Source organism: Octopus sinensis, linkage group LG2 (genome assembly GCF_006345805.1).
Source record: "Octopus sinensis linkage group LG2, ASM634580v1, whole genome shotgun sequence".
Lineage (NCBI taxonomy): Eukaryota > Metazoa > Mollusca > Cephalopoda > Octopoda > Octopodidae > Octopus > Octopus sinensis.
In genome coordinates, this window is record NC_042998.1 from 175,240,044 (window position 1) to 175,255,954 (window position 15,911).

General features: G+C 35.4%; 1 protein-coding gene across 3 annotated transcripts in view; it reads left to right on the forward strand.

Moving 5' to 3' along the window:
* LOC115228799 (mitogen-activated protein kinase kinase kinase 2) overlaps positions 1–15,911 on the forward strand; it is a 284,061-nt gene that overhangs the window by 260,751 nt on the left and 7,399 nt on the right. For all 3 annotated transcript variants that reach the window (XM_036500463.1, XM_029799289.2, XM_036500464.1), the window contains 10 exons: positions 3,225–3,271; positions 3,954–4,059; positions 7,836–8,018; positions 8,243–8,371; positions 8,995–9,089; positions 10,201–10,289; positions 10,413–10,484; positions 12,777–13,016; positions 14,243–14,391; positions 14,873–14,995. In XM_036500463.1, the coding sequence (XP_036356356.1) occupies positions 3,225–3,271; positions 3,954–4,059; positions 7,836–8,018; positions 8,243–8,371; positions 8,995–9,089; positions 10,201–10,289; positions 10,413–10,484; positions 12,777–13,016; positions 14,243–14,391; positions 14,873–14,995 (1,233 nt within the window). The remainder of the gene's footprint in view (positions 1–3,224; positions 3,272–3,953; positions 4,060–7,835; positions 8,019–8,242; positions 8,372–8,994; positions 9,090–10,200; positions 10,290–10,412; positions 10,485–12,776; positions 13,017–14,242; positions 14,392–14,872; positions 14,996–15,911) is intronic.

The window sequence follows — 15,911 nt, forward strand, 5'->3', positions numbered from 1 at the left end:
CATTCTGCCTTATTATAATTTTTCCTCTCCTATCATTTCTCCATGTGCGGTCAACACAACCCCACCATTTATTGATTTATATATCATCATCATCATCATCATCATCGTTTAGCGTCCGTTTTCCATGCTAGCATGGGTTAGACATGGTTGGACAAATATATATATATATATTTGTGACTTCATAAATTTAAAGGAGATATTAGAAAACAAAAAATTTAAACCCACATGGCTTAAATATACTCTTCTTTAAAAGGCAGACAGCACTCAAAGGAATTGTACATGCAAGCTATGTTGTTAGTGAAAGAATTGCTAAACATTCAAAAAATTATGCCAATAGTGAATGTCTTCCTGCAGTAGCTGAAATTTTATGACTGTCAAAGTTAAATGTTTGACAGGATTAGCTTGTCTCACCGGACAATAACAAGATAGTTTGAAGAGTGACATGGAGGAGAGAGAGTGATGGCTAACAGTAGACAGTGGTAATGGTTACAGGTAATGAATACAAACAGCAGACCTAATGCTGTCCCACATTACATGGTATTGTGAGTAAAGCTTAAATACAAACAAATTATAAAATGTATAAAATCTTTATATATAAAAGTAAGGTTGTGTGTCTGTCTCCTACGATTTAGATTCCTAACTACTCCCACAGTTTGCGGTGCAGTTTAACCAAAACCGGGTATCTTATAGTCGTGATTCATATCGAGCCCTTCTGGGTATTAGCGCACATCTATGATGAGTCTACAATTTTTTTAAAAATTTACCATCATTTTTTTCCATTTTAATGCATTTTTTCGCTATTATATAAGGGAAGTAACTCTCTAAAAGTGTCTACGATGAGTCAACTATTTAAAAAAAAATTTACCATCATTTTTTTTTTCCATTTTTAATGCAGTTTTTTGCTATTTTTTGGCTATAACTCTCTAAAAATCCTTATATAGTTATTTCCCTTACAAACCCGAGCAACGCCGTGCGATACTGCTAGTACTATATAAAATGCTTAGACATTGTAACCTATACACAGTATTGCTAGCACTGTGGATTATGAAGAAGAGTAACTCATTCACAGCAGGATTTAAAGTTGGAATGTAATGTATTAGTTATTAAATAACACCACATAGCAGTAAATGTGGGCCAAATTATAAGGGTTTGTCAACTGTGAAAGGCTTAAGACATTGAGGTTGTTAGTTATGCAGTGACAATGGCTTTGTGTAATAATAAACAGATTTGCATTTAACTGCTATGTACTCGGAAGGGTTCACTGACTCTAATTAAACTTATTAGATCTATTGGCAGTTTTTAGATAAGTTTTATGAGATATTTCATATAAATACTCCAGTTGTATAAGTTTTCTAACAAGATCTTCAGATAAATGTAGCAAGATGATGGTATATAATGGACTTGATATCGAGGTGTCTCCTTAGTGAATATTTAACTATAATCTTGTGTGAAACCCAGTGACTGTGATGTAAAGATACTATATGTATTTGCAATATGTCGTGCCAGAAAGAGAACCATTATGCAGTAGTTTAATTTGCTAGAAATAACAGCTAAATCTTCTTCATGTCATACCCTTTCAAATTAGAAAAAGAAAGACCCATATGCTTTCCACCCGTTGCGTGTGGGTGCCATCTTTCAAGTTAATGAACTCAATACTGTGGTTGACTGTTCTATGCTGAAAATTATAACCACCAGTTTCAGAAATGTGAGAGTATGCCTTCTGCAAGTCACTGAGAATTGTGGTTCCTGAAAGAATCAATTGACATATGCATTCCTCCAGTGTGTTGCAATTCCAACATGGCACCACATAAAAATAAAAAACATATCTGGTCTTACAACACACTCATCCAAAATCCCACTACTCATGTAGCACCCTTCCTTAGTTGTATTGCATTTTGAGAAGACTGTTTCATCTATCACAACAATCTTCCCAGGACCACCAATCTGAACTGGATTGTAAAGCAGGTCCTCCACACATATTTCATGAACATAACTGTTGTAATCAACAGCTGTGCAGTGGTAAGCAGACTAGACCTTGGCTTGTTACTATGGAAATTCGCATCTTCAGTTTGGAACCCCTATCTTGCACAGAACATTGACCTCCTGGAATCTGTCTAGAGACGTGCAACCAAACGCATACCCTCCATCAGACACCTACCATATTCTGAGCGCCTTGTTTCCCTGGGCATGGATTCACTGAAGCTCCGGCGTTTGGCGACGGACTTGGTAAACACCCACAAAGTTATCAACCACCTCACCAACAACAACACTGAACACCTTTTTGATCTCCATGTGTCTAACACACGTGGACATGCCTACAAAGTCAGAAAACAATACAGCTCCCATGACTTTCGGAAACATTTTTTCACGCTCAGAGTTGCTGAAGCATGGAATAAACTGCCTGCGTCAGTTGTTGACTGCCATGACACTGCATCTTTTAAGGCCCTCATGCTTTCCGAAATCCGCCAAAACTACACCTGATTATATATACACTTTGGATGAGTTGTGGTGCACCTGAGCACTGTACACAATTATTATTATTATTATTATTATTATTATTATAAACAGGCACCAATATATCTGTGGTTTTTGATTGACTAGAATTACCCAAAATTTGTGAAGTTTAAAAACTATCAACTTATTTATTAATTTATGGCAAATATGAATTTCGTTTCCATAATTAGCATACAAAGCTACATCAATACACCAGATTTGAATCAAATGGAACAAAAAGTCATTGGAAAGTGTTTTCCAAACAGAAAAAAATATGGAAAAAACACTTTGCAGTATTTGTTCTGAGTCTTTACATTTCAAGTTCAAATCTTGCTATGGTAATTTTTTTATCCCTCTGAGGTTGGTATAAAGTACCAGGCAAGACAATCATATTGACTGACCCCACTACCCTCATAATTGTTGACTGTGTGCCTAAATTAGGAACCATTATTGCTGATGTCATCATCGTTATTTAGTTGGTAGAATCAGTAGCATCCCAGGCAAAATGCTTAGTGGCATTTCATCCATCCAAGTTCAAATTCTTCTGAGGTCAAATTTGCGTTTCATTTTTTCCCGTGTTGATAAAATAAGTACCAGTCAAGTTTTAGGGTCAATGTAATTGACTAGCCCTTTCCCACAAAATTTCAGGTCTTATATGCCTATAGTAGAAAGAATTATTTTTACTTCTACTACTACTACTTTTTAAAATAAATTTTTTATTTGTATTTCAGAAAAATGGTGAGTTCAAGATTAAGTTTGAATACAATTCAGAAAAGAGGTAAGTCTCCTATATATGAATACCTTACATTTTATTTTGCATTATTTTATTTATGTATTTGTCTCTTTGTACATAATTTTATGAATTAAAATTCTTAGTAACATTTCATCATCACAATTGTTATTGTCATTTCTTAGAGAGCTGTAGTTCAAGCAACAATAAAATATAAATTAAGTGTAAATGTCTCCTGAGTCCCACAGATCTTTTAATGACCAGTTATTTCCCCAGTTTCATGATTTGAAGTAGTTGAGAGGCAAATCCCTTAATAGTCTATCATAAATAATATTCCCAGATCCATCTATTAACAGCCTCAAACATCTATGTAAACTGAACTAATATAGAATAAAATGTTCTGCTCAGAAATACAACTAAACACTTGGAGTAGATCTGACCTTATGATTGGCAGCCAACGGGATTTAACATCAGTACTACAAGCAAATGAAGGACTTGCTAATTTTGCAGTGGTACCACTACTTAAACCAGAAAATCTCTCTACTATAAATATGTAATATATAATATGACTACCAACTAGTTACTTGGTTATCCATTATCTTAGCCATTCAACCATGTATGCATTTAATCATGTATTTACTGTATTCTAGTGCATTTTATTGTAATTTAGTGTCTTTCTTACTCCTGTTGCTGCTCATAAAGAATTTATATTTATTGCTGTGTATCTTAGGGCAATCCAAGTGAGTCGGTCGATACCATATGAAGACTTGGTCCATCATGTTATACAACGATATGGTATGAAGCTGCAAATGTTCTACACCCAGCCTAATGGAGAAGTAAGTATTTGTAATTTCTGATATTCACATAAATTTTAGGAGACTGGTATGGTCAGTTAGCTGTTTCTACCCTAATAATGTTACATAATTGTTTATTCATATGGATGGTGTCCAAAAGTAATTTATTTGGATAGTATGGTGAAGTGAACACTTAGCTGAGAAGGTTTATTAACATCAAAACATGTCCAGAGTTGTCTCCCATATTTGTCAAGATAAAATGATCATCATTGTTTAACGTCCGCTTTCCATGCTGGCATGGGTTGGACGGTTTGACTGAGAACTAGTCAGTATGACATTTTACATTGTTTTTAGTTGTTTTTAGCTTTTTTTATTCATCATATAATTGTTTCACACTAGGTTATTGATCTTCTTTTCTTTAAGCATGTTAACATTAACTTAAGCTCATTTTTCCACACATAAAAACATACCTCACATTTCTAGGTGAGGACATAATCTATTGAATTAAACTCAGTATATTAGTAATAATTTAGCAACTCCAAGGGGGATGAAAATGAAGACAGCCATGACAAGATGGAAAATCAAACCGTAAAGGAACATAACTAAATACTGTCCAGCATTCTACTCTATTTACCATTCTCTCAAGGGCTTTATTAAGCTAGTGGAAACGAAACAGAATGCTAAATATACCCAACTGATGTGTTCAGTTTCTTTTTAGCATGCTATCAGTAAGTTTATCCTGAACAGATAAAAACAGAAGGGAAGTTGAGATTATGCTGGTTGATTACACTGGAATTATGTATGAAAGAGGCTGTGGGAATTTATTGTGTTAATGCTTTTACCACCTGCCATTTTTACAGATGCGAAATAATTTACAGCCTAGAACACAATGGCAGCGTTTAATTGTTTTCATCAAAGCAAACTCTGCTGGAGCAACAGTCAGCATTATTTTTAGTTGAATGAGAGGATCCTCCACACAGGTGCTAAGCCTGCTAGAAATAATAGTCAAATCTCTTTCAAATTACGTCTTATCATCTTAAAACAAGAAGGGAACATTGGGTAATTTGGTGCTAAATAGAATATGGCCAACAGAAAGATGGAACATTCACAGTTGGAATACCTTTGATCATAGGTTTGCTTGATCAGAGCTGGCCTTGGGCTAAATAGCCACATGTGTGAAACTCCTTATTGAAAGATCCACACCAGGTCACTAGACTGTCTATCATACTCTCCACTTATCTTTCTCATTCCTCCTTTTTATCAGGTCATCCCATAAGTTCTGTCCGATTTTACCTTTTTTTAATGGAATTAAAAATCATTTTTATGCATTTGTGTACATTTAAACTAATTAAATATTATTTTACAGAAGAATAGAATTAAAATTTCTTTGATTAAAACCCTTTCTAACATGGAAGTATCCAAAGAACACAAAAATGGAAACTGCAGCCAAAGCGACTCAAAACATACACTCAATTTATGGGAAAGAATGCTTGAATGAAAGAACTTGCAGAAGATGGTTTCCAAAATTCAGGAGTGGAGATTTCACCCTCGAAGATGAAGATCAAACAGGATGTCTAGTTGAGTTTGATGAAAAGCTCCTTGAGGCATTACTTGAAGAAAATCCTGCATTATCAGTTGAAGAATTGGCAATAAAGCTTAGTTCAAACCATACAACTGTTCATCATCATCTTCAATAACTTGGAAAATGGGTGCCTCATGAATTGTCTGAAAGCAACTGAAAATCCATTTTCACACTCATTTCATCCTTTTTGGATAGACATGTGACTGGTGACAAAAAATGGATCAGCTATCGAAATGTTAAAGTCCTAAACAGTGGTTTGGTAAAAGGGAAAAAGCTCAACCACAACTGAGAAGGGAACTTCATGGGAAAAAGGTTCTTCTCTCTATCTGGTGGGGTTGCAAAGGAGTAATTCACTTTGAATTGTTACCACCTAATGCAACAATCAGTGCTTAAGTCTACTGTCAGCAATTAGAGTGTCTGAACCAAGCTTTGAAGAAAAAAAGACCCGCTTTAGTGAATTGAAAAGGAGTGATGTTTCATCAGGACAATGCGCAACCCCACACTGCAAAGATCACATCACAGAAGATCGAAGAGCTTGATTGGGAAAAAATTCCTCATCCACCTTATTCTCCTGAACTTGCTCCTTCAGACTACCATTTGTTTCGTAGTTTACAGAATCATTTGGGGAACATAACTTTCACAAGCTAGAAGGGGATCGAAAGTGACATTTTGGAGTTCTTTGCTTTGAAACCAAAAAAGTTGTACATTGATGGGATTAAAAAGCTTGTAAGTAGATGGAAGGAAGTCATAGATAATCAGGGAAAGTACATTGATGATTAAATTTCAATTAAATATAACATTTGATCACTTGTTTTCTTTATTCAAAATTCGGACAGAACTTATGGAATGACCTGATAGTTGAACTCTTCCAGTTTTTGCCTTGTTTGAGACATTGGTTCACCTCACGCTCCAGTTATCTGTTTGATGGCTTTCTCTCTTCCTCTCTCTCTCTCTCTCATACTTACCCACCCACACTTAACTCCTCATTCAGCTTTCAGTACTTCATCAATTACTTGCCTATACAGGCATTACTGTGTGGTTAAAAGAAGTTTGCTTCCCAATCATATGATTACAGGTTTTTCCCCCACTTCTTGAGAGCTGGGACAGGTGTCTTTTTACTATAGCCTCAAGCTGCTGTCTGAAGCCTTGCGGATGAATTTGGGAAATGAAAACTGAAAGAAGCTGATTGTGCATGGACTCATATGTATGTGTGTTGCCAGGGTGGAGGTGGGGAAGTATGCATGTGTGTCTGTATTTGTTTACATTTGCACTTCTTCAGAAATCACTCAACCATGAGTGGTGATATTGTTGTCGTTTCCGTTGTCATTGGGTCTTCTGCTGAAGGTGCCTGGAATAAGATTGAAAAAAAAAAAGTAAGGATTAACAACAGGAAAATCTAGTTATAAAATACTGTCTTAATAATATAAATTTTTTATGTTAGCATGGTAAAATGGATGTGAAAACAAATGAATGATATCACCATTTTCCCTGCCTTTTTTATGTCAGGCAATGAGCAAGGTCTGAAGTATTAGATTTGATATTCCTTGTGGTAATCAAACTTATTAAACTCAACTTCTTGATAAACTATAGGTTTATCAAGTATAAAGTAATGTAAACCACCCAATAGTGCAATCTGGGAGACTGCAGCAGTCCGACTTGCCAGGAAAGAACGTTGTAATGCTGAATAGGAATACAAAATGCACACACCAGAGATCAACAGGAAAAAGCGCAATAGATCATCCAACCATCTCAAGCAGGTGACAAAAAAGGCAGTGCTTGAATTCGAACAGTGCATAGCAACCAACCCTGACAGCAAAGTGTTCTGGAAGTATATAAAATGTTCAAATCTGATAACATTTATATATCATCAGCTTTATTAATCCAGGAGTGTAGTAGGGTGGAAAAATAGTTTCTTGGTGCATGGAGTTTACAAAATTGTCTTGAAAAATGTAGTCCTCTGAGAGCTTTCATATAATGAGGAATGGTTTATTCTTATTTATCTAAAGTGATAGTGTTGGCACAAACGGAAGAGAGTCATCCTAAATACTCTTTTACTTCAGTGATTTATGATTCAACTTCAGTCTTTTATTCCAGTTTTTAAACCAAATTCTAGTAATTTTCTAGGGTTTGATGTAATAAGATGTTACTCTTCCTATATACCCTAATAGGCATTGTCACAAGTCAAAAGAAATCATTCACGTAAATCTAATGCCTTTCTTGATTTTGTTCTTTTCAGTTTTATATACCTCTGGAGTGCCAAAATAATTTAGATACAGCAATTAAGTTGATGGATCGTAGTGATCGATCTTCAAGTTTGCGTATCTTTCTCACAAAACCAGCAGATACTTCAGATTATGGCAGTTCTTACAGTGATAGATCCTCCAGTCTCAGGACTAGTTCATCTGAATCATATTATAATGTAAGTTGTAAAGTTTTTATTATTTCACTACATTAATCTTATGAATAACAGTATTGATTTCTAACATAAGTACTTCTAAGCAGAGTTCATGTTTATTAACTTCAATGTGTGTGTGTGTGTGTGTGTGTATGTGCGCGCGAGCGCGTGTGTGTGTTTGTGTGTGTGTGTGTGTGTTTTCTGTGAATTACTTTTAATTAATGTTTTGATTTTCTCCTCTGTTGCAGCATCGAGATTCACCTAGTCCACCACCTGGTTCATTACCCCCACATGAAATACATCTTCGACATAGCAGTTCCTACAATTCCATTACTGGAGAGGGACAATTCATTCCAGAACCAATGCATCAAGATGAAGTAAGTATCAGTCAATGATTCATCATCATCAACATCATTTAGCGTCCGCTTTCCATGCTAGCATGGGTTGGACGGTTCAACTGGGGTCTGGGAAGCTAGAAGGCTGCACCAGGCCCAGTCTGATCTGGCAATGTTTCTATGGCTGGATGCCCTTCCTAACACCAACCACTCTGTGAGTGTAGTAGGTGCTTTTTACGTGCCACCGGCACAGGTGTCAGACGGGGCTGGCAAACGGCCACAGTCGGATGGTGCTTTTTACGTGCCAGGAAAAATAGATAGATTGTGTAAACTTGAACAGTCTGACTATTCCAAAGAGCAGGCACCAAAATAACAGCAGAAAACATGGACAAATGAAACCATGCATATCTGAGCAGTGACCGTAGCATGTTTGTTTATATTGCTCTCGTATTACTCTTTCCTCTGCCTTCACTTCTTTTTACTTTTCCTTCCCCGTTGTCAGCATCATTTGTATTAGTAGTAACAATAGTCATAGTAGCAAAACCATCAATTGATTTACTATTATAATTGTCATTGCCCCTGCACTGTCAACATTCAACATTACCATCATCATCATCATCTTATTTATGTTTCTAATACTTTCTTCTTCATTGTCTCTTTTGCAGCCAATTAGCTGTATGGGTCTGAAACACACATATAGTCCTGATGGTTCAATTGCAGGAAGTACATCTTCGTTAGACAGTAATTATATCAGTTGCCAGTAAGTATTCTTTTGTCTCATTATTTTTGGGCTGGAATTATAAGTGGACATTAAACTATGGACTTCAATCACAGTGTCACTTCAAAAGAATTTTTTCTTTGAACATATGCCTTCTATTTCTGTCAATAGACAGTGCAACATTTTGTCAACAGTCAGTACATTCCCGACTTTGCCAACAAATTGCATCTTCCTTATTTTTGTCAAGAAATTGTACTTAAGTTAACCTCTATCTGATTACCTCTAACTGATGATTGATCAATGGTTCATATTCTGCTTGTGTCTGTGATTGAGACATTTGGCTATACCTATCTAGCTGTTGTAATGTCCCACTGTAAGCTGCAGGAGCTTCACAATAGAATTAACAAATGTCTTGCTGTAATCCAGAGTTCAGCTCCTGTAAATATAGCTTGGTGAAGGATGATCTCTGTCAAGCTAACATGTTCTTGATTAACTACATAAAGACAAACTACAATCAATAAGTTATGGGATTCATCAATAAACTCATCAATATCAGTTCGATAACTAGAACATTCTTTTGCAGAACGGAATTTGTATATTTCTGTCATACTATCTTATATTGATAACTACAATTTATCACCATTCTTATTCTATAAATTATTAAGGCTGACTAAGTATTAGCCTATATTTTCAATGTTCCCTTTTGATGATGATTCTAAGCCTTACATCCTTAGAAGCAGCAACAGAGGTAAACACTTTCAATATTAATTTTCAAAATTACAAATGTATTTTTCAAATTTAATTAAAGAACTAGTAATCTTATTAACCTAAGCCCCAGGGTACTTAAATTTCTGAATATTACTTTCAAATTTTCACAGACGATTGAAAATAGGTTAAAATGAAAAAATCAATTATCAAAACTCCTTTACTTCAAGTTAAAATGGAAATACACCATGTCCTATAAACAGGACATGGAAACAATGTGATATAGTTTATTTAACCCTTTTGTTACTGTATTTATTTTGAGATGCTCTGTGTTTCTTTCGATTAAGCAACGCATATATCATGTAAGTCATTTATATTTATACCATAGAAGCCGTCTGTATTGCATCACATAAGTAATATATATTTGAACTTACTTCTTTTTAAACAGTGGGGAGTCCTATCCTTTTCGGAATTCAGCTCGGCGAGACTCAAGGCGAAGTATTCTTTCAGATGGTAATAAAGAAGATATGCTTCCTGGTAAGACAGCTGATTTTACTAAACTTACTGCATTCTTTCAATTTTCTTTACATTTTGGTTTCATCAAAGCTTTGCATTTCAACTGTAATCTATTCCTTATACTAAATTTTTTAATATTTTCAGGAAGCAAAATGCAGGCATTTGGTACTTTCCCACGTGGTTACGAAACAGGTACACACATGGCTGATGTTGAACGTAAGTTTATTTTTCATTGATTCTACAGGTTGTTGTATGAGATGTTTTTAATGCTATTAACCGCCTCTCCTTTTTTTGTTTCTCAGGTATTGACTGGTCCAATATCTGTTTACAAAATGACATCCCATAATCCACTAGATCATGTAATTACTACTGAAGACTTTTGCCTTCACTTTGTTTAACTAGAACCAGTCTAGAAGAGGTTATTTGTCTCAAAGCTCTTTAGAACATTTGAATTTGTGGGTGGGAAACCTACAATCATGAAAAATGAGAAATAAAGTATTGTGATATTTCATTTTTGCATTTGGTTTGCAAGATTCCTAATGTGAACTCATATGTTGGAACAGAATTTGTTGTATCTCAGAAAAATCATTACACTAATAATGTAATGAAAGAACTTTAACTAATCTAGCTGACTGATAGATTGGTTGGCCAAACAATTAATCAAACAATCAATTAGTTGACTGGTTAAATGTTAATGAGTTGGCTAATAATAATAAAGGAAGTGAAATAGAACCTGTGCATGTGTTTATTATTGGCATAATAACCCTCCCAAGATACAACAACAACAGTTGTTGTGCATATACCTTTTCCAAGGATATATTAGTATGGTAAGAAAATATAACTGGATCCAAACAGGGTTACATATCAATAACAAAGTCACTTTGATCCGTGACGGAGAGGTGTGGCCAGGGTAAGTATCCAGGAGGTAAAGAAAATCCAATGTAGAGGTAAGAGTTGATAGTGGTGTTGGTAGAATATAGGATGAAATGTATCTTTCTGTTGAAGAGCATAGGCTCAAAACGTAAAAGACTTGTTTTATTTATATTCCTGAGCGCCATACTAATACAATTGTTTGTTTGTATTCCACCTGCCTTCGTCTTTTGTTTATTTTCATAAAGCTTCCCATTACATATCAAGCTGACTGTGACCTTATTTCTCTTCTCCCTGCACCCACTAGATTCTTATTTATAAAAACACTAAACTCAGAAGTATAACAACTGTTTCTAAAACATAAATTTGCAGTAGCTGAGTAGATAACCTGTCAAATACTGGTTTTGCAGTTTCTAAGTTTGAGTCTTGTTGTAAGCATTGTGCTTGACTCATGGACAAGACAATCAACGCAAATTGTAAGAAATTTACTACAGATTGCCCTGATTACACATGTCGTCATGTTATCATTTTGACATCTAATTCCATGCTTGCATGGGTCAGTCAAGATTTCTACAGCTGGATGCTCTTCCTGTCACCCACCCACACTTGTTTCTTGTGACCAGACGTTTTACAGAAGGTTAGAAATGAAGACACTACTTATCTAGTGGTGAGGATGGTTTGCAACTATCATGTGATGTCCAGACAAGAAGACACTGACACTGACACATGTGTACACATGCACTCTCACATATGTGCATGTACACACACACACATATATATAACAGGCTTCTTTCAGTTTCCATCTGCCAAATCAACTAACAAGGCTTTGGTCAACCTGAGGCTATAGTAGAAGACAAGGTGCTATGCTGTGGAACTGAGCCCAAAACCATGTGGCTGAGAAGCAAACTTCCCAGCCACACAGCCACTCTTGTCTTCAATAGTACTTACATGATTTTTTTTTACTGACCAGGCTATCAGATGTTGCTATACATCGCTGGTCACAATGCGCTTCACATTGTTTTAGCCTTCAAATGATGCCACCCCGCTGGCTAAGCAAGTAGGCCAACAGAAGAAAGAGTGAGAGAAAGTTGTGGCGAAAGAGTACAGCAGGGTTCACCACCACCCACTGCCGGAGCCTCATGGAGCTTTAGGTGTTTTCGCTCAATAAACACTCACAACACTTGGTGTGGGAATTGAAACCGCAATCCTATGACCGCAAGTCCGCTGCCCTAACCACTGGGCCATTGCGCCTCCACACTTGCATGATATATCTAAATATAATGTTCATATGTTTTAATATATGTATCTTTGGTTCTGTCCTACATTAGTCCTTAACAATTATAAATTTAATTTAATCATTAAATTAATTTAATTTAATGATTAAATTGAAATTTAATTTAAACATGCATATGAATATGTGTGAATTCTTATGTAATTTAGTAAGTCACAGAAGCATGGTTGCCACTTACAACTTGTAAAGATAATTCATTTTAATGAGAGAATAAGTTATACAGAAATTAACTCAGCTTGAGTCAGGTATAAATTACTTAAACATCTTTAAACAAAGCATTTTTCTTCTCTTTTTGATAAATTTAATTTGTTAATTTAATGAATTAATAAAATTATTCCTTTATTCAGGTCATCGAACATTTCCTCGCTCTAATAACCGCCGGCCAGAACTTTGCTCTAGGTCAGTCCCAGCATTGCTGACCCGTGGTAGTGAGGGTACACTCAGTAGCACACGCAGTACCAGTAGTAGTAGTAGTGGTTTACCACCTGATCCTGATTTGGACTCACCTGAAGGCAGATTATTGATGAAACGGAACAGTGATATGGACAGTCCTAGTTTTGGCTTCTCTGATGTTCATTTTTCTAAATGTGAGCTCATCCTTTGATTATTATTCATCCTGTTCAGTTTTGGTTAAAATGCTTAATTATATAGATTCTCATTAAATCAGTTAAGTTAAAATTTAATAAAACATTACTACAAGTTTAATTCCAATAAAATTAAATTCACCTGAGCAAGAAAAAGAAATATACTGATACTGTGAAATGTTGATTGTAAAGGTTGAAGGCCCACAAGAGTAGTGGTTGAGTGAGGTAGGAAAACCACCAAATATCAAAGACATTAGTTGAGCTACACAATAGGATTACTATTGTTTAGTCCAAAGTCAGTCCTAATCAAGCACACATTTATCAGAAACATTCCCAGATGACCATCTTGTCTTTTGTGCGGACTACATTATCCAGTGTGTTCTTTTTATTTAAAATTTTTAAGGTATAATTTAGATGAGAATAAGTTGTTATTTCTAGTATGCTGAGCTACCACATGTGCACTGGCTTGAGAGAAGACGTTATATAGGCATGTAATGCAACCAAATACTAAATGGAAAATAAACTGACATTATAGATATGATTATATGAGTTTGCAGTAGGCCAAAAAAGACTTGATGTAAAACCTTAGAAGGATGCAATTGCAGCGTGGAAGGTGTTTATAAGCTATTTAAGAAACAGACAAAAACCGTTAGATTCACTTCAACATTTAAATTTAATTTGTCAAAATATTTTCGTCGCTTTGAGATCGCGACCTGTTCGCTGACAAAACTTCGTGCTGCATGAAGTTTTGTCAGTGAACAGGTCGCGGTCTCAAAGCGACGAAAATATTTTGACAAATTAAATTTAAATGTTGAAGTGAGTCTAACGGTTTTTGTGTGTTTCTTAAATGGCTTATAAACACCTACCCATGCTAGCATGGAAAGCGGACGTTAAACGATGATGATGATGATATGCTGCAATTGTTTTCATTCCAGCACACGATCTCAGATCAAGTCACTCGCTATGCAAGTACAAGGAGGAATGGTAATATAAGATTGAGACATGTGAAAGGTGCTGAATGTTGGAAGTAAGAAAACCTAACAGGAATGGATGTTAAAGTTAGGATTATGATAATAGTTTGTTATTGTGCTGCGGAGTTCAGTTTTGTCATACATAGCGGAAATCTTATAGATAATTCTGAGTTCCTACCTTTCACCTAAAGAGTTCTCTCTGTATGTGTTTGTTAGTCTGTTACATTTTCTAATTGTGATTTTCAAATCTACTTGAAGCTCCCCGAGCACCAACAAATTGGAAGAAAGGTCGGTTACTTGGTCCTGGTGCCTTTGGTGAAGTGTATTTGTGTTATGATGAAGACTCTGGCCGAGAACTAGCAGTCAAACAAGTTCAAATATCAGCAGACAATGCAGAAGTTTCTAAGGTAAATTTAGTCTTTATAGTCCTGAGATTCATTTTAATCAACTATATTTTCCCCTAATATTTGTGGACATGTGCTAAAAAAAAAGAATGGTAGAGGAGGGAAAAGTACAGTGTTTTGAACAATTTAGTCTTGAGTATATTTAAAAACTATTCCAGGTATACCCAATATAATTTTCCCATTATGACACCATCCTATGACTTGTATTTCAGGATATCATTATTTTTGTATTATCGTCTTGGCTGCTAAATAGTTTCTTTTGTAACAAGGGAGTGTGTGTATCTCACATATGGATGTGAGAAAAATTATCCCTCTGATACAACATGGGTATAGGGACATTATTCATCTAATATCACATAAGAATAAAGACATTGTCTTTCTGACAAGCTAGCTTTTCATGAGTTATGCAGGAATATTATTTCTGCATATATCCAATTTCTTAAACCAACATTAAAACTCCTGTTCTCTTCATTATGCTTTACAGGAAGTCCGGGCTTTGGAAAATGAAATCCAGCTTCTTCGAAACTTTCATCATGAACGAATTGTTCAGTATTTTGGTTGTATACAAGGGAAAGTACTATCAATATTCATGGAATACATGCCTGGGGTAAGAATAAGTTTGTTGTTTCATACAAATTTCCTTTTATTTTTTTTTTATACTGTCACTACCATCATCATTTTCATCATCACCACCACCAACAACATCATTATTATCAGCACTACACTATCATCATAAGCATAGTAAGTTTTTCAATTTCTCAATGACTTGTATTTTTCCAGCTTGTGTAAACCCTGTTGATCTTTACACAGACCCACATGCATATTGTCTCTCTCTCTCTCACTCATAATGGCCTCTACTTCTGGAGCCAGTTAGTCTTATACCTCTACCACTCAGGGATTTCCATCCCACTTATCGCTCTACCTCTCAGTACTCTTGGTACATTTGGTTACCGTTTTCCCCTTCACTGACCACTGTGCCCAATCCTTTTTCCCCAGAACATATCACCTTTGAAATCTCCTTCTGGCTCAAACTTTACTTGCAGCTGTTGCCATAACAGTTTAAACAGAACATTAACAGTATTGAACTCACCAGTCTTAGTAGACCTGCAAAGGTCATGAACTCTGCCCTTTACACAAGTAAAAAATAAAAAATTAACTTGCATGACTCTATTTCATGTACATTGATTTGATACAGTTGTCTCATTACTGTAAATTAAATGTAGCTACATAGCATATTAGCAGGTTACATGTTTATGTAGAATTCTTTGTTTGGACATGGTTAACTGACCTGTATCAAAATTTAAGCAGGCCTTTTAGGTTCAGTGTCTGTTTCTTATTCCTATGTTATTTCAATTAGTAAACCCTTTAATTGTTTGGACTCAGGATTTTAGTTTTAATGTAGAATTTAAATATTCTTATTCAGAGGATTGTAATGACATATGGATGGGAGCATCAATTCTTGACATTCAGAATAAAAAAATTGTGTCCCTATAGTATTGTCTGTTCCTCACATGTATAGAAAA